This window comes from Drepanopeziza brunnea, assembly GCF_022702325.1.
Source record: "Drepanopeziza brunnea f. sp. 'multigermtubi' strain 214-2 chromosome Unknown ctg4, whole genome shotgun sequence".
Taxonomy (NCBI): Eukaryota; Fungi; Ascomycota; class Leotiomycetes; order Helotiales; family Drepanopezizaceae; genus Drepanopeziza; species Drepanopeziza brunnea.
This window is the reverse complement of record NW_027094067.1, coordinates 2,754,023-2,775,280: the sequence shown is the minus strand read 5'-3', so window position 1 is coordinate 2,775,280 and position 21,258 is coordinate 2,754,023. Positions and strand designations below refer to the sequence as shown.

Sequence of the window (21,258 nt, the reverse complement as noted above, 5' to 3'; positions counted from 1 at the left end):
GTCTCGATGAACACTGACGACGAAGTTTAGCCATGTCACTCTATTGACGAAGTCCCCTCAGCCCTCAGGGGTTCAAGTCGGCCAAGATACTATGAATTGAGTGGCTGAGGACCTAATATACGAGCATGTCACAGAGGATATGGCTGGAGGAGATAGCAAGACTGTAATGCCTGGGAGATCAGGAGAGGCCACAGGCATTGGTTTTTGGAGAAAGCAGTCTTCAGGTAAGGTAAAAGATTCCAGCTAAGGGTAATTTATTCCAATCAGTCAGCCCGTTCTCTGCTTTGTAATTTTTATACCGATGTGCCTGGCCCCGCCTTCGTCATTAGGAACGCATAAGTCCCCATTCCAGAATGTTGACTGACAAATAAACAATTATATGTCGAAGTGAATTTCTTGATTGAATGGTATAAGAATGAATTGAGCTCGATCAATCAAGCTTCCTTCGCTTTTCCACGCATCTGAATCCAACTTTCTCAACTCGCCTCTGTACCAAGTCTTTCAACCCATTGCACCCAACAACCCCCAAAACGACCTTGGCCAGACCAGCCCAATTGAATATGAAGAACGCCGTTGTTGCGAAAGGGCCAAAGGTCACCATCAATGATGTTCCCGTTCCGAAACCAAAAGCCGGACAAGTTTTGATCAAAGTCGTCTATTCGGGCTCCAATCCAAAGGACTGGAAGCTACCGGAGTACCGTGAGCCTCACAACTCTGGTGACGATATTGCGGGTATTGTCGAGGCTGTTGGCGATGATGTGATTGAGTTCCATAAAGGGGACCGCGTGGCAGCCTTTCATGAAATGATGGAACCCTCGGGTAGTTTTGCTGAGTATGCAATTGCTGAAGACTATACTACTTTCCATCTCCCAAAGAAGACTTCCTTCGAAGAGGTGGGTACCGGTAGCTACACGCAATCCTCAACGGTTAATTCTGACAAGGTCAGGGAGCTTCCATTCCACTTGCCGCAATGACGGCGGCTGTAGGTCTTTACCAGCGACTTGGCCTACCGGATCCATGGAAGCCCACGACAACTCCAACACCATTGATCGTGTACGGAGCATCTGGGGCTGTGGTAAGGGCCCACACTGTCTAAATCTGTCCATAGCAGCTTCTAAGATATCTTAGGGTGCCTATGCAATCAAACTTGCTCAACTTTCAAACATCCATCCCATCATCGCTATTGCAGGTCGTGCCCAAGACTTTGTCGAGCAGCTTATCACAAGAGAGAAAGGCGATACCATCATCGACTATCGCAAGGGAGACGAAGCCATCGTCTCAGGGATCAAGGATGCGTTGACGAAGGCTGGTGCTAGGGAAGTGAAGTATGCGTTCGATGCCGTGAGCGAGCACAACAGCTTCCAAAACATCAGCCAAGTTCTGGCAAAGCAAGGCAGCAAGATTACTCTTGTACTGCCAGGCAGGGACTACAGCGCCATCCCAGACTATATCGAGAAGTCTACCACGAATGTCGGAAGCGTTCACATGGCGCCGTCTGAGGAGCAGGCGAAGCTTGGTATTAAGACTGGAGGTAAGGAGTTCGGTCATGCTTACTTCAAGCTATTCACTAGAGGGTTGCAGGAGGGTTGGTTTACTGCTCACCCACATGAGGTTGTCCCGGGCGGGTTGAATGGTCTTGAGAAGGGACTTTCAAACTTGAAGAACGGAGTCAACAGTGGTACCAAATACGTCTTTAAGATCGAGGATACGAAGTGAGATGATGCGCAGAAGCGCCGTGGTTATCATAGCACTGCTCTTGAAGTTTCGCCGTCTGAGGGTCTTTACCAGATGTTAAGGGAAATACTCAATAGAAGTAGAAGCCAGAGATAGAGCTATATATATATATACCTATATATATATATTTTGTCAATCAGAAGATTTTTCATAATGATGGCGAACTAGCAAAAGTGAACGGGTACCGCCTATAATGTGATGAGTCTCTCACTTGCATAAACGCAATTCACAGCTTGTCTATTTTCCCCCACATATGCTAAGCGCGGTTTGCAACTTGGCGAGACGAAACTTACCGGTACCATTTCTAATGCCAAGCCTACGTCCCCATATGCCAGATTCGCGGTCGCGTCAACGCTACTCTGCTACCTCACCTACCCACACACTCATCGGCTCAACAATGCGAGGTCAGCTCGTCACTCAGAGAAGAAGATGAAGATCATAAAACCTTCCTGGCTCTTGCACGGCGGTAAGCAACTCCGAGGCTGCCCAAACATGAGATGATGCCCAGCGCAGCTTGAACGCCCGACTAATCCACACCTCGACATCTAGGAGAGCACAAGGATTTCGAAGTGTACAGTTGCCATGTTTCACCCGATGGAAGTAGGCTGGCTACAGCTGCGGGAGGTGAGACTCACGGGGGAAGATGGGACGAAGAAATGATGCTGAGCCTGGGATGATAGATTGCCATGTTCGGATTTGGTCGATTGAAGCTATCCTCCAAGCCGGAGACATCAGCTACGAGAAGCCCAAGCAATTGTGCCATATGAACCACCATTCAGGTACCATCCACACAGTCAGATTCTCTCCGAATGGGCGCTGGCTGGCTTCTGGGGCAGATGACAAGATCATTTGCATCTACGCCATCGACCCAAACCCTCCAGCACTTGCTTTTGGTAGGCCACCTAGTAGAGCAGAATACACCAGTGCCGTTGCTGATATGTATGTTTAGGAAGCAATGAGCCTCCGCCGGTAGAAAACTGGAAGATCCAGAAGCGCCTGATCGGCCACGACAACGACGTGCAAGATCTAGGCTGGGCATACGATTCGTCGATTCTGGTGTCCGTCGGGTTGGACTCAAAAATCGTAGTCTGGTCTGGACATACTTTTGAGAAGCTGAAGACTCTGTCGGTCCACCAAAGTCACGTCAAGGGTATCACTTTCGATCCCGCGAACAAGTATTTTGCTACGGCCAGCGACGATAGAACCATCAAGCTCTTCCGTTTTACACCACCTCTGCCAAGTGCCACCTCCTACGATTCTATCAACAACTTCGTCCTCGAGCATACGATCGTAAGCCCATTCACCTCCTCACCCCTCAGCACATATTTCCGCAGATGTTCTTGGTCGCCCGATGGAAACCACATCGCGGCAGCAAATGCGGTCAATGGGCCAGTGAGCTCCGTAGCCATCATCAACCGAGGAGCCTGGGATAGCGATATCAATTTGATTGGACACGAGGGTCCCACGGAAGTCTGCACCTTTTCTCCGCGATTGTTCAGCAAGAGCGAGATCAGTGCAGAAACTACAGATAACAGCGGTTACAGCACCCAGCCTCTGGTCACGGTAATTGCCTGTGCTGGCCAAGATAAGACTTTGAGCATCTGGAACACCAGCTCCTCTAGACCCGTTGTCGTGCTCCAGGATCTAGCTGGCAAGTCCATCTCGGACCTTGCCTGGACTCCTGACGGAAACACCATCTTCGCAAGCAGCTTGGACGGAAGCATAGTCGCACTGGAGTTCGAGAGAGGTGAACTTGGGTACATTGCACCATGGTCAGAAAATGAAAAGGCACTGCAAAAATTCGGGGCAGGGCGAAGGGGTGTCGGTGTTGTTGAAGATGTCGCGGGCCTGCGTCTTGAGGAGAAAAGCAAAGTGGGCGAACGCCAAAGAACCGAGGGAAGAATGGGTGCTCTGATGGGGGACTCTGGCTCGAATGACGCTCCTACGCCCAATGGGAACGCCGGATCACCGATGCTCGGTGTCACTTCCACACCACCAGTCACGAATGGGCCCCCAGTCACAAACGGTCGTCCTGCTCAAGAGTCCCCGACAGCCGCAGCACCTACTCCACCAGTCGATCCTAATGCTGCAAAGATTGAGGCTATGAAGTCACGGGTAACAATCACCAAAGATGGCAAAAAGCGCGTAGCTCCACTTCTGATCTCTTCTTCAGGAACAGGTCTCTCCTCCCTCCCCCAGTCACAACTAATGGCTGCGAACTCGAACGGCGCCCAGAACGATGCACCGCAATCGATTCTGGATCTTTCGAAGCCGTACGATGGCCTTCCACGCGGTGGACTCGCAGCGATGCTTCTAGGCAACAAGCGAAAGGCTGTAGCAGCTATTGATGGGGAGGAGCAAGAAGAACATGTAAATAAACGACCAACACTAGGATCTGGACCAACCTCGATTATGGTTAACGGAATCAACGGCGTAGAGCCAGCATCGGCAGCCCCGCCAGTCACCGGCATGTTACCAACGCCTGAGTTTCTCCGCCCAGCTGTCATAAACCCTGCGATTTCCATTAGTCAAGTTCGTCTATCCGTTCCCAAAGTTAGAACTCACATATTGAGGTCCTTGGGTCGCGGCATCCTCCCTCCGTCAAAACCGTCCGGCACAAATGGCACAAATGGAACAAGCGGGGCCGAAGAGTCAGCAGCAGCCACCGAAGACATCATCCTAGAGGCACTGAACCCTGTGACCGTGGTAGGCCAAGTAAGAGACCCTTCCAAGATCAGTGCATCCAAGAGAGGTGTGATGATTTGGCACGACTATCTTCCTAGAGCTGTCATCCTCGTCACTGGTAATAAGAACTTCTGGGCAGCAGCATGTGAAGATGGAAGCATTTACAGCTGGAGTCCTGCAGGCCGAAGAACGTTGAATGCATTGGTACTGGAAGCACAGCCAGTTATCTTTGAATGTCGAGGATGGTGGCTGCTCTGTATCACAGCGGTGGGAATGTGCTACGTCTGGAATCTCAAGAATCTTTCCTCTCCTCATCCGCCAGTCTCTCTCGCTCCAATTCTCGAAATTGCGATGCACTCCTTGGGAGTCCATACAACAAGCGCCCCAGGCGTTACCTCAGCTCATCTTAATTCAACCGGTCATATCATTGTCACACTCAGTAATGGTGACGGCTACCTCTACTCCCCTAAAATGTATGTCTGGCAAAGACTTTCGGAAGCTTGGTGGGCTGTCGGCAGTCAATATTGGAATTCCAACGACTCGTCGATCAGCAGTTTGCAATCTTCGGGAGTTGGGCCAGACAATAAGCGGGACGGTGAAGTTGATGCAGCCAATGTATCTGCTGGCATCATTCCTCATCTCGAGCGACATACAACCAACGAGGTTCTCCTCAAGGGACGAGCCTACACCCTGCAAAGGCTTGTCAAGACTCTGTTATCCAAGGAAGGCTTTGAGGGCTTCGAGTCCGGAGTCAGTATCGCCCATCTCGAGAATAGGGTTGCGGCTGCTATGCAATTAGATGCCAAGGAGGAGTTCCGAATCTACCTGTTCATGTACGCCAAGCGGCTCGGTGCTGAGGGGCTCAAAGCCAAGGTCGAAGAGCTTCTCAGAAGCATCATGGGTGGTATCCTGCAGGAGGTCGACGATGCACAAGATGAGACCGAGAAGCTATGTGGCTGGGATAGAAAGGAACTCTTGAAGGAGGTTGTATTAATATTAGGTAAGTTTTTCTTCAAAAACGAAGTATTTGAAGGAAAGCTAACGCGCCGGCAGGTAAATTCCGCGAGCTGCAGCGGCTGACTGTGCAATATGCAAGAGTTCTTGGGATGGATGAGGACGAAAATGGAGCGTAAAATGGGATGGGAGATCTGTGTTGTGATTGAAACTTTGCGATGGCGTTCAGGCTAGCATCGGACAGTCGATACTGTAGACGGAAGAATGGCGTTGGGGCTCCAGAGATCCGTGTAAGGCAATCACATGGTTTTATGTGTAACACATGTTGATATTTCTCCTGATCACCACTTTTCGCAGGTGCGGTGGTAGGCGGTGTATGTAGTATTGTCGTATACTATGCCCCTTCCTGTCCTGTCTCAGTCTCCGAAATATCTTGAATCGTACCTTCCCACTGCAGTCTGCAGTTTGTTTTGTTTACAAGTCGGCTTCATCCCAGAATGACAGCTCGCTGAGGCATTCATCCAGTCATGGAAACTCCAAAAATGCCTGATCGTGGGCTTCAGTCGTCCAGCAATCGCTCAGATCGCTCACTGCCCTATACACCCATCCGCTCCGCATCCACCAACAGCAGCTGGTCTTCTTTTCGCTCCCTTCCGTCCTCGAACAAGTCCAACTCCGCCAGCACAGATTCATCAGCCTTCTGGAGAACACCTCCCAAAACGTGGAGATTCAAAGTCCGATTCTGGACCTCGTCGACTCCCGGCTATGCATTTGTGCGCCACTAGTGAGTCGTTCATGAGGAAAAGCTTCTCACAGGCGAGGTGGTCACTCACTGCTGCTGGCTGACCTGTACATTTTAGCCTATCTCCTCGGCGACTCGCGTCCGTCGTTGTGTGCGTGACACTGGCTTTCCTGCTGCTGGGCTCCTGGCCGGCGAAAGGCCCAAGTGTTACCGATGTTCATGCTCTGACCAAGTACAAACCCATACGGCCTGCGCTGCGACCAACGGATAAGCATCGCCCGGATCCAATCCGGTGGCTGGAAGAGAATTCGGATAACAAATATGCAGTCACCAAGCACATGGTACCGCATGTTCCGGCTTTTGGCGCGAGCAGGCGGCCGAGAGCGGCTTTGATCAGCCTGGTGAGGAACTCGGAGTTGAAGGGTATGGTGCAGAGCATGCAGCAGCTGGAGTACAGGTGGAACAGGAAGTACCAGGTTGGTGATATCTGAGTGAGACCTGGTGATCTTGCTGATTTTCGGAGTACCCGTGGATATTCTTTAACGACGAGCCATTCACGGAAGAGTTCAAGGCGGCTACGAGGAATATGACTTCGGCAAACTGCTACTATGAGGTTGTTCCAAAAGAACACTGGTCACTGCCAGACTGGATCGACGAGAGCCGATTCATGAACAGTCTTGAGTATCTAGGAACTATTGGCGTTGGTAAGGGCTGGATGGTGAGCTACCATCACATGTGTCGGTGGAACAGTGGGTTCTTCTATAAGCATCCATTTCTCGGAAACTTTGACTGGTATTGGAGGATCGAGCCAGATGTGAGTCTCCGGCGGGGGGGGGGGGGGGGGGGCTGTTTGAGGTGGCTAACGCGCGCAGGTTCACTTCTTCTGCGACATCGACTACGATGTGTTCCGCTTCATGCGTGACAACAAGCTTAAATACGGCTTCAATATCAACATTCTTGACGATGCTCGTTCGTTCCCTTCACTCTGGGCACGTACTCGGGCCTTTGCAGCCGCACACGCAAATCTCATCCACCCCGAAGCAGACCTAGACTGGCTTCTGGATCCCGAGAACGGTGGAGAATACAACAACTGCCAATTCTTCTCCAACTTCGAGATTGGTTCTCTGGATTTCTGGCGTGGCGGAGCCAACGAAGCGTACTTTAACTGGCTGGATAAGGCTGGTGGATTCTACTACGAGCGCTTTGGTGACGCCCCAGTTCATACCCTCAGCGTGGCCATGTTCCTACCGAAGAGTGAAGTGTGGTTCTTCAGAGATATTGGATATCAGCATGATATCAACCATCATTGCCCGCCGCACCGCGAGGGGAAGTGCAGCTGCGAACCGACGAGGATGGATGCCAATTTTTACAAACTAGTTCCGCTTGAGAGTCCACAGAAGAAGCCGGCGGATACTTGCATCAGGCAATTTCTTGGGGGTGAGTATCTGAAGAAGATTGAGGGGTGGACGATGGCTGGCGAGAAGGCTTTTGGAGGGGATGGGTATCATGGGTATCAGGTTCTGGGAGATGAATAAGGAGTAGAGCATAGGAGGCAAAGGAATGTAGGATGTATTTATTATGTATCTGTAAAGTAAGCGCGTTGTCGAGCGACAGCTCTTTGCCCATCCTCTTCAGCACACTTTGCTATTTAGTTCTTTCACCTCCGATAATCTGGACAATATCGGAATGACCCCCCACTCCCCTTCCTCCTCGCACTCTTAAGGCGGAAGCGAGGAATATCTTTGTTATTCTCTTAAGGCTATCTGTTAAATCCGGCCGGCTTATGAGCAAGGAAGAAAAAAAGTCATTTATTTCTCGACTAATTCCTTGAAGGAATGAAAATTTCCGAAGAACACATCTCGGTATGTATATATGTACCTGGCCATGAAAGTCCTATCCCGAGATTCATTCAGCGTTGACGTTTTCAGACCGAGGTTGGCTCATTGATTGTATTAGAAAAGGAGGTAATGTATGTAGCGATCGCAAAGGGTCAAACTCAACTCAACTCCAGGCGGAAAATGGCCTCCGCCCAGAGAGATATATGATATACGAAGCCTGCGCGTTCCACCCTCCACCAAAAGCATAGCCGGCTAATAACTCCGACTACCTTCCACCTTCCACCAGCCCCATCCGCCATCCGCTACGCGCCATCCAAACCAAAGAAGAAACCTAACTATCCCACAACCCCCCAGACGCCTAGCAGGCCACTAGCAAGCAACATAGCCGCCCTCCCCAGATTCAGCACCCCCCACCGATCAACCAGCTGATGGGCACTCTCCTCCCCCTCCCCCTCCACCTCGACACCAAGCTCCGCCGCCCTCCCCAGCAGTCGCCGATTCGTACGCATCATAACCGCAAACGTGTACGGCACGATGCCCACGCTCAGCAGCCCGGCCGCGACATACATACCCGCACCCGCACCCGCGCCCGCACCGCTGCGCGCCCGGTACGCGAGGAAGAAGTAGGACAGCGCCGCGACGGCGGCGACGGGCGGAGCCGTCGCCCGCCCGGCCGCGTACATGTGGCGCCACTGCTGGAGGAGGAGCGCCGGCGGGGACTCGAGGAGGCGGGGGATGGTCGTGGTGGATGTGGAGAGGCTGGTGCCGGCGAGGACGAGGGAGGTGGTGATGCCGAGCGTTTGCGCGAGGCGGATGGGGAGCGGGAGCGGGTTCGAGGTTGTTGTTGCCATGTTTTTTTTTTTTCCGGGGTCGGGATTCTTGACGTGGGCCGTTCGTTGATGTGGTTTGTGGTTACGGTTTGGAGTCGGAGTCGCTCTGTTGTTTAAAGCTTGGAAAATGGCTGACGTTGGAGGGGGCTAGCTTATTAAGTGTTACAGTAGAAACTGGATTTGGGTTGCTGATGCGGCTGATGCGGATATCTGAGATAAGATAAGATTAGATAAGATAGATAGATGGGTACCTTAGCGGAGCAAGCCGAGATTCTAGAACCGTGTAGCGGACCGTATAGCAGGTTTATACGGTTGGCCACTATCCTTCAAAACAGCTCGGTTGATAGATTTTAAACCGTGTAAGTATTTAAACCGCATAGAAATTTCAAACGTATAAAATTTTTAAACCGTATAAATATTTTTAAACCGTGTAGAAGGACTTAAGCGAAGGCTGCGCTTAAGGAGATAATCCGGGCGGGGTCACTAGTGTAGCTGTGCGCCAAGCTATTACATCTAAAGAGGCAAGTCTGAATTCAATTGGTGAGGGCTATTTATTACCACCTCTACCTTTGCTAGACTGCCACTTTTACCTTAGCGCTTTCTTTTAGACCCTTTGTAATCTTTCAGCTTATAAAATGATGTTAGTGATATCGGACCGTAAAGTTAGAAAGAAAAAGAGCTTAAAGACTTAAAGATCAGCCTATTAAAAAGAAAGAGAAAGAAAAGGAAAAGGAGAGGGAAAAAGAGAAGAAGAAAGAAAGAGAGAAAGGGAAGGAGCTTGAAAGCTAGCGCGTCTATCATTATAAACAATTGATTAGTATGCGTAGCAAATAAAAGGAATAAAAAGAAGAGAGGGAAAAGGAAGGAGGAGTGGCTGGTTTGCTTTACTATTCGGCTAATCCACATTCGAGGGAATGGTCTTTGCAAGTGAGCAGACCGAAGGACAGACCGAAAGAAAAGAGACCGAAGAAAGGATCACTTGCTTTTTCGATACTAGCACGTTATTAGTATTCGTAGCAGATAAAGGTAAAAGAAAATAAAGTGGTTAAGGGTTAAAAGGTGACGGACGCGCTTAATAGTTATAACAGTTATAATAGTTGAAGTTTTATTAAGAACGCGAAGTTTAAATATATTCAGCTGTGCGCGGCAGAATTGAATTAGTATATCGGAGTTAAGGGTTATTAAAAAGCGGTCTATGCGGTCGCTTTCGCTAACGGTCTTTATACGGTTTAAAATTTCTATACGATTACTGCACGGCCTGAAGCTGCTACATGGCCCGCTACACGGCCTAAGGCTGTTACACGGTCAGCTACAGGGTTCTAGAATCCCGGCTTGCTCCGCTAAGGTAGATAGATACCGGTAGCTTGACGCCCCCGTTCTCTCTCTCTCCAAAAAAAAAAAAAAAAAAAAAAAAAAAAAGAAAAACGGTATCCAATACTGCGAATCGCTCGATACAAACACCCATACTTTTACTCATACCCGGATGGGAGGTTTCCCTCTGAAAGCCGTACTGGTTGCGCATGTCTGTACAGTACCGCTATAGTGAGTGTTTTTGCTTACAGCACGCTTTACTAACTTAATATGCTCTCTGGAATTCGCCGTCCTCGTGCTTCCTCAGCAAAGCCAGAGAGAAACGGGAAAGTTCACCCATTTATACAGGCCGGCGTGTTGATACCTACTTCACCCTCCGGTGAGTCGGTCCTCTTGTTGCTCTGACCGCTCCCAGTACTGCCAGTACTTCCACTTGAAAAAATTCCTTTGCTGATCCGCATCCGCCACACCTCCAGGAGAAGCCGCACGAGCTCTCTGATGATTCATGGTTTCAATAACCCATTTTGGAAAAGCTACGCTTCGACTTGCACATCTTGTCGGACTTTTCCTTCTTTCGCATTTTTCTCCCTGTCTGGAACCATCAACTCCCTGTCGTTATCAAAATTCCGAAAGACTTGGATCGATAGAGCCAGGTGCCATGGAAACATCAGAATGCCACTAGGAAGCTATATGCGATAGTATAGTTTGCAACAACACAAGACTTCCAAAGGGAAACCGCTACACAATGAGAAGGAAAACAATGGGCAATTCAATGCCCAGCCACACCAGTCAGAGAATAGCCAGTCGTATATTCTGTCGTGTATTCTGTTGTATTTGCATGAGGATCTCTGCCCTCAGTCTCTGCCATAATCCGTAACTCGTAGCATTGTCGAACGCAGCGCACCAGAACAAACCGACATAGAATTCCTGGCCGGACAGATTTCCGTCCAGATATCCTTCCATCTTCTCGCCCGTATGGTGGCGATGGCACGTAACGTCGGAAAAACAAAAAAAAGCAATGCAAACCGCTGCCGGCCCACCTCCACCCCTAACGCCCTATTGTATCAATGCCACCGGTCGGACAGGTATCATGTGCATTCACTATGCCTTGGTAGTGAAGTCCGTCTCATTAGGGTTGGATCCGCCATCTGCAGCCTTCTCACAAGTGCAGGCATCTGGCAGAACAGTCAGCCGGCGTGGACAATAAAGGTAGCAAAGCAGGACGAGACCCGGCTGATTGCTGGCACCATCTTCCGCGGACGGTGATCACCTACCGGCAGGTCTCGCGCCACAGGAGCAGAGCGAGCCGCTGGGGGTCGAGTTCTCGGTGGAGGCACGATCGCATGTGCACGATCCGGCAGGACGGGCACCTGTTTGTTTTCCTTGCTTGTCAGAATGCTGTGGCTTGTCTCCCCAGGAATCGAGGCGCGCGGGGCAGTGGTTAATGCGACGACGTACGGCATGAGCAGCGAGCTCCGGCGATCTTGTTCTCGGTGCTGGCCTTGTCACAGGTGCATTGCAGAGCAGACTTCTCGCCGCACGAACATCTGGCTTGGGTTGCGCTGCGAACGAACTGTTAACTCGGGTTCGAGAGCAAAGTGCGCGGGGACCTATTTACCAGACGCAGCCTTGGCCGCTCTTACCACAGCAAGTGCTTGGGATAGCCATTTTGGGGGAACGGTATCGTTGGCGAGGATTGAAGTAGAAGTATTGAGGAATTGATGATTCTGAACGTTTCGAAGAACTTTGGTGACTTTGACATATTCAGGTGGACGATTCTGGCCTCGTCTTATGTACTTTTCTCAGCCTCGCCTGATGGGCCGATTGCTTTGAATTAGGGTTCTTGTGATTGGCTCGCTTATTTAAAGCTCAATACCAGTCTTGTCGATCATGCTGAAGGCTCGTCCCCAAACCCGTCAACAGCCACTCAGCGTCGATGTGATGACACTCCGAGAAGGTCATCTTCATCATCATTGAGCTTGCCCGTGAAAACTCAAAGAAGAAGATGCTTACGGCAGCATCGGAGAATTAATCGATGCATGGTTGGTTGTTGTGGCTTAAAAGAAGGGGCTAATACGTTCCGCATGTAGCAGGAACCAGAAGCTCTGCCGCTATCGAGAGTATCAGCCGTACCCATGGTAGTTCGCTTAATTTACAGGTATCAGACACGGTCTTATCTTCCTTTCTCGAACTTGGGCTTATTTTAATAAGAATTGTACCCTCCCGATTCGGGTATAAGTGCGCTATTAGAAGTGTGTCAACACCGAACGCGTCGGCCGTTTGGTCGCCGGATAGGCTCAATATGATCTGAAAAAAGAGTTCATAAGAGCTGCATTATCGTCAGGGCGCTGGTTGAGCTATGGTATCTCCGTATTTCTGCGTAGCTATGACAGGTATTTCATATGCAGTATTTGGAGAAGGACATGATTAATTTCTTTGTATTCAACTCCACCGAAGTATAACATGATAAATGCTACAGGATCGACACCGTACTCTGATATCTCTACGCCGTCGTCCAATCATTCTCATCCATCTCATGACATTTTCGTTACTTACAAGAGCTCGCATCCCCACCCGTAACGACCAACTTGCTCATTTTGTCAGCCGCATCCAGCACCGGTCCCTTCCCAGCGATCTGAGAAGGGGTAGAGCTGTAGCTAGGCGGGACATCGAGCGCTGGGTTCCGTAAAAAGAAGTGGCGGGGGCGGAGGAGCAGCGTCATTGGCTCGGCGGGCATTACTGGGTAGTCTTCCGGAGAGGGGAAATGGGTGATGCCAAAAGTGTGCCATAGCACAATATCGGTGTTCTCGATCGATGCATCGCCGTTAGCTATCCATTCTGGGATACCGCGCGAGGGCTCGCCCGATGTCTGGGGAACATGGCGTCCGGCGGGGAGGATTTGGTCATCGTCGTCTGCCAGGTATCAGTATCAGATGTCCCATAGATCGACCCCAGAGATTGCTTACATTTGGTGACGTGAACAGCATGCCTAGCGAAACCAGCTCGCTTCCACACCAAAGAACCTTCCTTTGGCAGCAAGCGCGGAACCTCTCTACTCACCAGCTTATACGAAACTGGCTTGTGACTGTATGGATTCAATTTGTTCTCGTTGGCCATCTCCCAGGTTCGGGACGTCGCTCCATCATAATCGGCAACTGCTTCGCTCACAGTAGTGTACTTTGTCTTCTTGGCATAGAAAGCGTTTCCGTATGCGTTTTCCTTGCTACCGACTTCACCTGCGCCCTGTGCAGCATCAACCTGAAAGACGGTGTTGTTTGAGCCATCAATGTTGGGGTCGATTCGCAGACAGAAGAGATGTTGATGATTGTGTGCGTTGACACCTGGGTAGACTTCTGTGCCCCAGCCGTGGGTATCCTCGCCGGGGTTCATGGCGTAGGTGTTTAAGATACCAGTGAGTTTGATCTCCAATTGGACGGTTCCATCTTGATGGAAGATCCAGTACACACAGTACTCATAATTAGCGGCAGTGAAGATATGGGAGATGATGAGCTTGCGACCTCGGGTCACGATAACCGAGTCGTCACGGAAATCGGTGTGTTTAAACAGGATACCTGCATCCTCTTCGTGGATACAGATGGCATTCTTGATAGTCGTACTTTGGCCTGCACGGTTCACAAATGCGGCGCTAATGTTCGGTTAGCACTATCCCATTCTAAATATATTCGGGGCTATTCAATGCTCCAGAAGCTGGGGTCTAGAAAGGACCTTGGGGTACACTTACTCCATGTAGTGAATTGCTCCTTTGCAATCACAGCCCAGAGACAGACTGTTGGTCATGTACCCTCCGCCATATTCTCCCAAGTCGAAAGCGTGTTTCCGTTGATGAGGATGCTCCGGGTTTCCATACGGAACCACCATTTCGGCTAACGACAATCTGTAAAAGATAGGTCTGACGGTCCCCTTGTCATTGTACGTAATATTGTTCAGCACAATCCCCTCTTTATAGTTGAAGCCAACATGCACATTCCAGTTTTGCCAATTGATGCTCCGTCCCTCGATCTTAAACGAGACACCTTCCGGTTGTGTGATGTTGATTGGCTTGATATCGGTCCGGTATCCGCCTTCGGCTTCGATGCTGGCTGGGTGGTAGTTATTGGGTTTCGCCTTGCTGACAGGTCTACGGACGTCGGGAATGTCGATGTGGATGATCTCTTGCCTGTCGGCGTCAAAGATGGGGCAGAAGTCTAGGGGAAAGGAGTATTGACAGTCGTCTACGTGGGGGCGGTAGTACATCAGAGCTTGCTGTAATCTGACATTGCTGCCGAATCTGTGGTCGTAGCCAATCGTCCACGCTACGAACGTCAGCAGATGCCCGCTCCCCCGAGACAGGATACGCACGATCGCAGTAAACTTTGTGCATATCCTCTGCTGGAATGCCGCTGATCACACATTGTTCAATGACCTTGGGATCCTCTCGTACAACGTGCTCGACAATCTGCAGATCCTCCATGGTGATCTAGAGCCAGTCAATATTGATGCCATCGTCTCCCCAGAAAGGGGATTCCTTACCAACGGCTGCACTCCTTCCATCTGTTCCCACTTGATGACCTTCTCGGCCCTCAGATCTACTAATCCATCGTACACCTTCGCACCCGGCGCAAGAGCAACTACATCTGCAATCCTCGTCGGTAGCGGGGCGGTCTCCGGCGCCTCCAACCACTTTAGCATCTCCTTCTTTGGAGGCTCACGCAGCGTCACGGCATTGTATGAAAGCTCGCCATGCTCCTTACTAATGATGGCTACTGCGGCCTCAATCTCCGCATTGCTGAGGGGATCGAATGGGTGGGGAAGAGAAGCAGTGCCAGACAAGTGCTGGGCAACGGACTTGAGTCTATCGAGAGCCATTGTGCGCTGCTTGCTGATATTGAAACGACACGATTGAGATACTGAAGGAAGAAGACAAGGAGAAGGCCGATCTCAGTCGAAATCAGTCGAGATCAGTCAAGAGAAGAAAGGTTACTGACTGGTAAGAGAGGGGACAAAAGAGTTCATATAGGAACTGAGCGGGATCTGGAGTATCAAACCGGGTTGGGAGACCGAGGGGTACACGTGATGACAACCGGATCAAATGAAATTGCGAGGTAGAAGCTCTTGGTAAGATTACATACCCACGCATCGTGCTGACGTGATGGCATTTTCCCCTTCGACCGCATAAGAGGGAAGTCGACGAGGTGCTGTGGAAGTCGGGGAAGTCGGGGAAGTCATGGAAGTCCTGGAACATGGGTCGCGATAAGGATCCGGAGAGATACCGCCGGATAGCATGGCTGGAAAAGGCTTAAACAATGTGGGGTAAACGAAATGCAGGGCTGTGACAGATTCGTCCGAAAGGGGTAGTCGTATCCCATGGCCTGGTAACCATACCGTCCGCGGACGCTCCTCACGTGGACGCCTCTCACGTGGATAATCAGAGGTCAGGGGTGTTGACCGGTATTTCTCTCTTCTCTTCCACCTCAATTCTCTTCCACCTCTTTTACCGAGAGTCGGTAACCACCATCTTTCACCAGCTCAAATCTTCTCTCAGATTCATATGCAGAACGTCTCATTCCAGTCGTAAGTAAATAATATCCCCAGTCTATCTCTGATATACACATCTCGTCAATCCATACATAGTATTTACACACACACACACACTCACACTCACATACAGATTGCCTTACCACACGCCAACAAGAGAACTACGTAAACATCCCCTGCAGCTTCTTCTTCCAAGTACCCGCGTTCTTCTCCGGGAACTCGTTGGCAAGAACGACGTCGATGCCGGTGTGCAGGTCGACATCCTCCACCCGAATGAGCCACGGCTCATTCTTGCTGCAGATCCGGTGTCCGAAGTAGATGCACAAGAAGACGGGGATCCCGATGTACGCGGTGAAGAAGGTCTCCATGGACCAGCGTTGCCCCAAGAAGATGTCAAAGCCGTTTATCAAGGCCAGGAAGAGGAAGAAGACGAGGGCCGCGTAGGCCCCGTACGGCTGCATCCACGACCGGTAGGGGATCTTCTCGGGGTACGTGACACCCTGCACATCACACGCTTTGCGGAACCGGAGGTAGGTAAAGCAGCAACAGCTCCAGGAGATGAAGCCGCAGGTGTTGGTCAGGTTGACAAACCAGTTGAAGACCTTGGCACTGTCGGATGCGACGTTAAGGTACGCCAGACCGCTGAAGAGCGCGGTGAATCCCACGGCCATGTACGGCACACCTTGCTTTGTACATCTGGCAAAGATCTTGGGGGCACTCCCGGCGACGGCAAGGGAGTACAGAGAACGCGAGGACATGTACAAGAAAGAGTTTCCGGAAGACCATGCGGAGGTGATGACGATGGCATTCTAGATCGTATAGAGGTCAGCGATTTGCAAGCATGGAGATGTTTCGGCGCATCTTCACAAAGAATCGCCTGCGACAGTCGAAGGGGCGTGGATCGCTCTTCCTAAAATATATACGTACAATCATGGAGTCCAGAACACTTATGCCCGCATTGGCGATTCCAACAACAAACGCTGAGGATCCTGCACCAACGCCACCGCTGGTGAGCCGTGGATCGTCCGAAGGGCAAATAACCCCTATGGCGAGCACGGAGCCGATGTAAAAGAAGATAAGACGTGCTAAGTACCGCCTGGCTGCTACGGGAAGGTTGCGTCTCGGGCTCTTCATCTCACCAGCGGTCACAACGAGCAGTTCGGGCGCGAACAGGAAGGGGAAGGCAGAAGAGATCAGAACCTTGAAGAAGCAGATCGCGAGTCCAGCACTACCTGTTCGAAGGTAAGGCTTGGTCGGGCCAGGATCTTTCCAGTAGCGAAATCCTAGGATGCCATTCTGGTTGGCTAAGAGAACATCAGTTGCTTGCAGCTAGACGAGAACGTTGTCGAACTTACGTCCACCGCCCCAAAACAAGATGAAGGACAAGATGAGCAGCGCAATCATCATGAAAACTTTGAGAGACGCAAACCAGAATTCAGTTTCCCCATAGTACTGTACAGGTAGTGTATTAAGGCCCACGATGACAATAATAAAGATGGTAATCCACTAGATGAATGGGAGGTCAGCTGAGGGTCTCATCTAGAGCGCTTGGAGAGTTATCTCGGGGCAAGAGAGGGATGAAGCAGCGAGAAGGGAGAGAAAAGGCGCTTACGATACCAATATGGACGTCAATGTCCCAATATTGAATAACAATTCCAGCTGCTGTGATTTCGTATGGAACGCATACTGCCAGAGAGTACCAGTAAAGCCAGCCCATAGCGAAACCAAGCGATTTCGAGACGTTTCGATGTCCGTAGTAACCCATCGTGCCTCCAGATACAGGCAGGTAGGCCGAGATCTCGACAATCGCAGTGACAACGAAGAGTACCATAGCTGAAACGATAGAATACGTGATGAGGATGAACAACGGGCCACCTCGAGCTAGGGTACTACCGCTTCCCACGAAGAGACCAGTGCCTACATTTCTTGTCAGTAAGTCGGCCCTCGATCGGCGAGATGCAAGCCTCGCAACTCACCAATGGTTCCACCAAGTGCGATCATCTGGGCGTGTCTGGGTTTGAGACCTCTCTTCGTCTTCTCCACGTCCTGGACAACATCACCGAGCTCGCCGTCGCTCTTGACGGAGGACGTCCGGTAAACACCACCTTTCTTACTCACATCGAGGGGTCTTGCTCCGCTCGTGATGGCCTGGTCGTTCTTCATCTTGTCCGAACTGTGAAGCCTCGCCTCTACGAAAAAAAAAAAAAAAAACAGAACGGTATTGAATATTTCACCCCATCGGATTCTTACTTTATATAATAATAATAGATTCTTTACTCGAAGGCCAGGACAAGTTATCAGATGCCAGAGTCCCGGCCTTCCCTTGGGCTAGGTGAACGGCTACTCTTCCTGCATCTGTATCGGGTAAGAACTGTACAGTAAAAACTCTATATGACGTCCCTGCAACTATAAAAGGATGTTTACTCTCTCTTTAGGAATCCGGATTCCGTGGGCACTATGGGCATGGAATCCTTGTAGGATTGTTTGTGCACCAAGAGATAGGAGACGGAGAGAGAAGATGGTGAACACCTTACCGTAGTTGATACCAACGTCATTGCGGAAACAATTATTGAGTCTAATTCTATGCTGTCATCAACAATACCTCTAGCTAATGGGTTCCGATGTTATGCCCTCCGCCGTTTCTTACCGTGAATACTGGAATGCCGAAGAACTGGAGAACGATAGTAGTATCTTGGGAGTCGCCGTAACCTTACAGAGAGTTTCGGTACCGCCTAAATCATGTCGACCGAGCTCCTACCGATTCGAGGTTCTACTCCGTATAACTTCTCCGTGGTAAGCTGTCTTTCGTGCTTTTCCAGCCTGCTCGTTGGGCCAGCATATTCATATTTTTACGTCAATCTTTGGAAATTAAGAGTAGAAGTCATGCAGAGCGAATGCTTGGATAAGCGTATATTCGACTCTATACTTTGGCATGGTTTGTCGATGTGGGGAGTAGGGGGATATACCGTACCAGTCGCACGAGTGGGAAGCATCTGCTTTGTAATCCGGATTTTGCTATTCCCGAAAAGTGCATCTGATCCCAGGCGAAAGAGAGACATCCTGGCGTGATTACTGCTTCTGAGACTCTATACGACCACGGTGGGATTCATGTCCAGTACTGATAGAGAGCCATGCCTGTGCGGATAAGCCCGAGATGATGGAGTTGCGGGTATACCCCGCCAGAAGTTCTAGAAAGCTACTCCGTAGAAAGGAATTGGCAACAGTCAGTGCGCTGCATCCGAAGGTTAAGCAGATCAAGAAAAGTCGTCAGGAAGCAGTTCCGCTGGCCTGCTAAGTACGCAGTACCTTGTAAGTAGTTCTTGTCTCTTGAAGAGGCAAGGGCCTCGATTGGATGTCAGTGCGTGATCTGTGGCCCCAAACCATGATGATACAGTAGAAACGATTGACAAGGCCCGATTCCGAGCAACCTTACAGTAATCGTGCCTTGACGTCGTTCGCTTTCTGTAACGGTGAAGCGCTGCCGTTTTCAAACTCGGATGCACTCGAGTACCGTAATAATCACGATGTAAGAACGGTCTTGTCCCCCGCCTTCCTTTTCTTCTTTTTTTCTTTCATTTTCTTCTGGATTCTAAGAAGTCAGCCTAATAATTTCCTAATAGGAAGAGCTGGTTTTAGCCTTCAAACTCTCGCACTTCCAGAACCCACTATGTAATTGATATATCTATATCCTGCAATGGAACGATTGCACAAAGCGTTGTTTGCAGGGCATTTCCATATCGACGATAATGGGTTTGGAAATGCAAGAGATTAGAGGAGATATAATTATCATAATAGAAGTAAGCAGATCGCATCTAGCCTATGCGAAGCCAAGCAACCACGTTACCGAGCTCCTTCGCGAAATAGGATCATATGCTTATATTTAATTCGATCATACCTGATGACCCGCATCGCATAAGCTTTTCCCCCCTTCCTTCCGCCTTACTCCGTGTACCAGCGTATCTCACCACCACCCTGCCAACAAGACGCGGATCATCTTAAGCTTTTAGGACCTTGAATTAAACGAGAGCGTGCCCAATACTTAGGATTGCCGATTAAGATCTATTTAACTTCTATAGAGCGATCCCAATAGCAATACGCCCCGTCAACTTTATTTACTAGCTAGAAGCTTAGGACCTCGATCACCTCTTGCTACGGTCTAGTTCCCCTCAAAATATTCCGGATGATCCTATAAGGGATTCGCCCGATCCGCAAATATTTTAATTAGTATTTCCTCCATCCTTATCTAACCCATCAAATACGTCGAGGAATTCCGACTGTCCACCAAGTTCGATACTTCGTGATCACATCTCCCCCATCCCCCCTCTCTCCCGCAACTCCCGGCCTCTTAATTTTGAATCTCATTCCTCAAAAATTATATTTACTGCCTTCTGGACGACCGCCTGTCTTTCATTCCCTCCAGCTAGCTTGTGGAGAGACAGACGACGTACTACTAATTAGGGCCTTTGGGTGTAAGGTGATTGTGGAAGGTGAATTTGGTATCTGCTTCGGTCTTCAAAAATAGGCTGAGAGGACCGGTGCCATTAATATCGCTTGAAGATGAAACTATTATATTTTCGCCAGGTCGATGGATCCAGACTTGCCTCGAGGACAGCTGGTGTACTCGCACCAGCGATCTCGAGCATTATTAGTAGGACTTATCTTTTTCAACTTGTTCAACTTCATATTAAGAACCATCTGAGGCAGGCTGAGCTCTGATCGATCTTAGGCCTAATGAAAAAACTTCTCTAAGCATCCACGCAGAACGCGAACTGTAACTTCGAATTGAGATTGGAATACTACAAGAAGCTCTTTTTTAATATCCAAACTTCTGTAGTCAAATTGAAATTGTTTCCATTTCTGATGGGTCCTGGCACAGGAGGCCTCTTTCTTACGACCCCCTTCCAGGTCCTCCGGCGCTCCGGTGCCAGAGGTCCAAATTCCTGTCTCAAATCGCTAGCTGAGGTGGTTCACTCCCTCTCGCCTGCACGCATTCGATGCTAGAGCACATCTCCTGGCATTCCAAACAAAAGAACGGAACGGCACCATGAGTTCTCCCAAGCTGGCTCTGCGCTCCATACAAAGTGACAGGTCGAAGGTCCCCATCGACGGGCTCTGCAGCGTCTGTCAGAGAGAGGCCTGCCTGAGATTAACCTCGCGGCTGCTCTTTTCATACCATAGAATAGCCGTACACGCCAGGAGGCTTTGATGGCTCGCTGCTCCTCGCACCATGAAGCGATATCGATATCAAGTAAGTTGACGTAAATGGCAAGCAGCTTACGTAACATCAAAGCGAGCTTGGGAGTGCACCTACCAAGGTATATACGCGCAATTAAGAGTTCACAGGATTTGAAGAAGCGTGTTTATCTAAATGATTTGAAGTTCGAAATAATAGTATATCTTTAGTCTTCAATTGTTAATACCGGTATTTCAATTACGTTGTCTGCCATTTTAAGATTCTGCCTCCCGTTACTACGCGCACTTTTTAACTGACCAATCAATTCCATTCGCTAAAAAAGGTTATTTGCATTTTTTCATAAGGCCATATTCCCCCTTATAAAAGAAGGAGCTCTCCAGTAATACAAAGCTTCGCAAGCTCGCTTTGATTATATTGAGCGTTCTGTGGATCTAT

General features: G+C 49.8%; 9 protein-coding genes across 9 annotated transcripts; 5 read left to right on the top strand and 4 right to left on the bottom strand.

The window, feature by feature from the left end:
* Nucleotides 1–560: 560 nt before the first annotated feature.
* Nucleotides 561–1,610, top strand: L3040_003408 (uncharacterized protein; the record flags this gene model as incomplete). Its single annotated transcript, XM_066154460.1, has 4 exons — nt 561–893; nt 947–1,075; nt 1,129–1,531; nt 1,582–1,610. 4 exons carry the CDS (start codon nt 561–563, stop codon nt 1,608–1,610), a joined length of 894 nt encoding a protein of 297 aa, XP_066012419.1.
* Nucleotides 1,611–2,163: 553 nt separating this feature from the next.
* L3040_003407 (uncharacterized protein) lies at nt 2,164–5,552 on the top strand (the record flags this gene model as incomplete). The annotated part of the gene is made up of 7 exons (XM_066154459.1): nt 2,164–2,200; nt 2,284–2,358; nt 2,415–2,627; nt 2,684–3,849; nt 3,908–3,913; nt 3,970–5,419; nt 5,473–5,552. 7 exons carry the CDS (start codon nt 2,164–2,166, stop codon nt 5,550–5,552), a joined length of 3,027 nt encoding a protein of 1,008 aa, XP_066012418.1.
* A 363-nt stretch (nt 5,553–5,915) lies between these two features.
* On the top strand, nt 5,916–7,650 carry L3040_003406 (uncharacterized protein; the record flags this gene model as incomplete). The annotated part of the gene is made up of 4 exons (XM_066154458.1): nt 5,916–6,157; nt 6,234–6,591; nt 6,639–6,929; nt 6,988–7,650. 4 exons carry the CDS (start codon nt 5,916–5,918, stop codon nt 7,648–7,650), a joined length of 1,554 nt encoding a protein of 517 aa, XP_066012417.1.
* Nucleotides 7,651–8,288: 638 nt separating this feature from the next.
* L3040_003405 (uncharacterized protein) lies at nt 8,289–8,804 on the bottom strand (the record flags this gene model as incomplete). The annotated part of the gene is made up of 1 exon (XM_007293808.1): nt 8,289–8,804. The coding sequence occupies one exon, from the start codon at nt 8,802–8,804 to the stop codon at nt 8,289–8,291; it is 516 nt and encodes a 171-aa protein (XP_007293870.1).
* A 2,391-nt stretch (nt 8,805–11,195) lies between these two features.
* On the bottom strand, nt 11,196–11,762 carry L3040_003404 (uncharacterized protein; the record flags this gene model as incomplete). The annotated part of the gene is made up of 4 exons (XM_066154457.1): nt 11,196–11,269; nt 11,369–11,464; nt 11,553–11,656; nt 11,713–11,762. 4 exons carry the CDS (start codon nt 11,760–11,762, stop codon nt 11,196–11,198), a joined length of 324 nt encoding a protein of 107 aa, XP_066012416.1.
* An 880-nt stretch (nt 11,763–12,642) lies between these two features.
* On the bottom strand, nt 12,643–15,107 carry L3040_003403 (uncharacterized protein; the record flags this gene model as incomplete). The annotated part of the gene is made up of 6 exons (XM_007293807.2): nt 12,643–13,007; nt 13,061–13,740; nt 13,837–14,407; nt 14,454–14,571; nt 14,625–15,031; nt 15,080–15,107. The coding sequence occupies 6 exons, from the start codon at nt 15,105–15,107 to the stop codon at nt 12,643–12,645; spliced, it is 2,169 nt and encodes a 722-aa protein (XP_007293869.2).
* A 535-nt stretch (nt 15,108–15,642) lies between these two features.
* On the top strand, nt 15,643–16,442 carry L3040_003402 (uncharacterized protein; the record flags this gene model as incomplete). The annotated part of the gene is made up of 4 exons (XM_066154456.1): nt 15,643–15,665; nt 15,763–15,875; nt 15,930–16,159; nt 16,230–16,442. 4 exons carry the CDS (start codon nt 15,643–15,645, stop codon nt 16,440–16,442), a joined length of 579 nt encoding a protein of 192 aa, XP_066012415.1.
* A 118-nt stretch (nt 16,443–16,560) lies between these two features.
* Nucleotides 16,561–17,093, top strand: L3040_003401 (uncharacterized protein; the record flags this gene model as incomplete). Its single annotated transcript, XM_066154455.1, has 3 exons — nt 16,561–16,638; nt 16,702–16,871; nt 16,949–17,093. The coding sequence occupies 3 exons, from the start codon at nt 16,561–16,563 to the stop codon at nt 17,091–17,093; spliced, it is 393 nt and encodes a 130-aa protein (XP_066012414.1).
* Nucleotides 17,094–17,151: 58 nt separating this feature from the next.
* Nucleotides 17,152–17,792, bottom strand: L3040_003400 (uncharacterized protein; the record flags this gene model as incomplete). The annotated part of the gene is made up of 2 exons (XM_007293806.2): nt 17,152–17,546; nt 17,606–17,792. The coding sequence occupies 2 exons, from the start codon at nt 17,790–17,792 to the stop codon at nt 17,152–17,154; spliced, it is 582 nt and encodes a 193-aa protein (XP_007293868.2).
* Between the last annotated feature and the right edge of the window lie 3,466 nt (nt 17,793–21,258).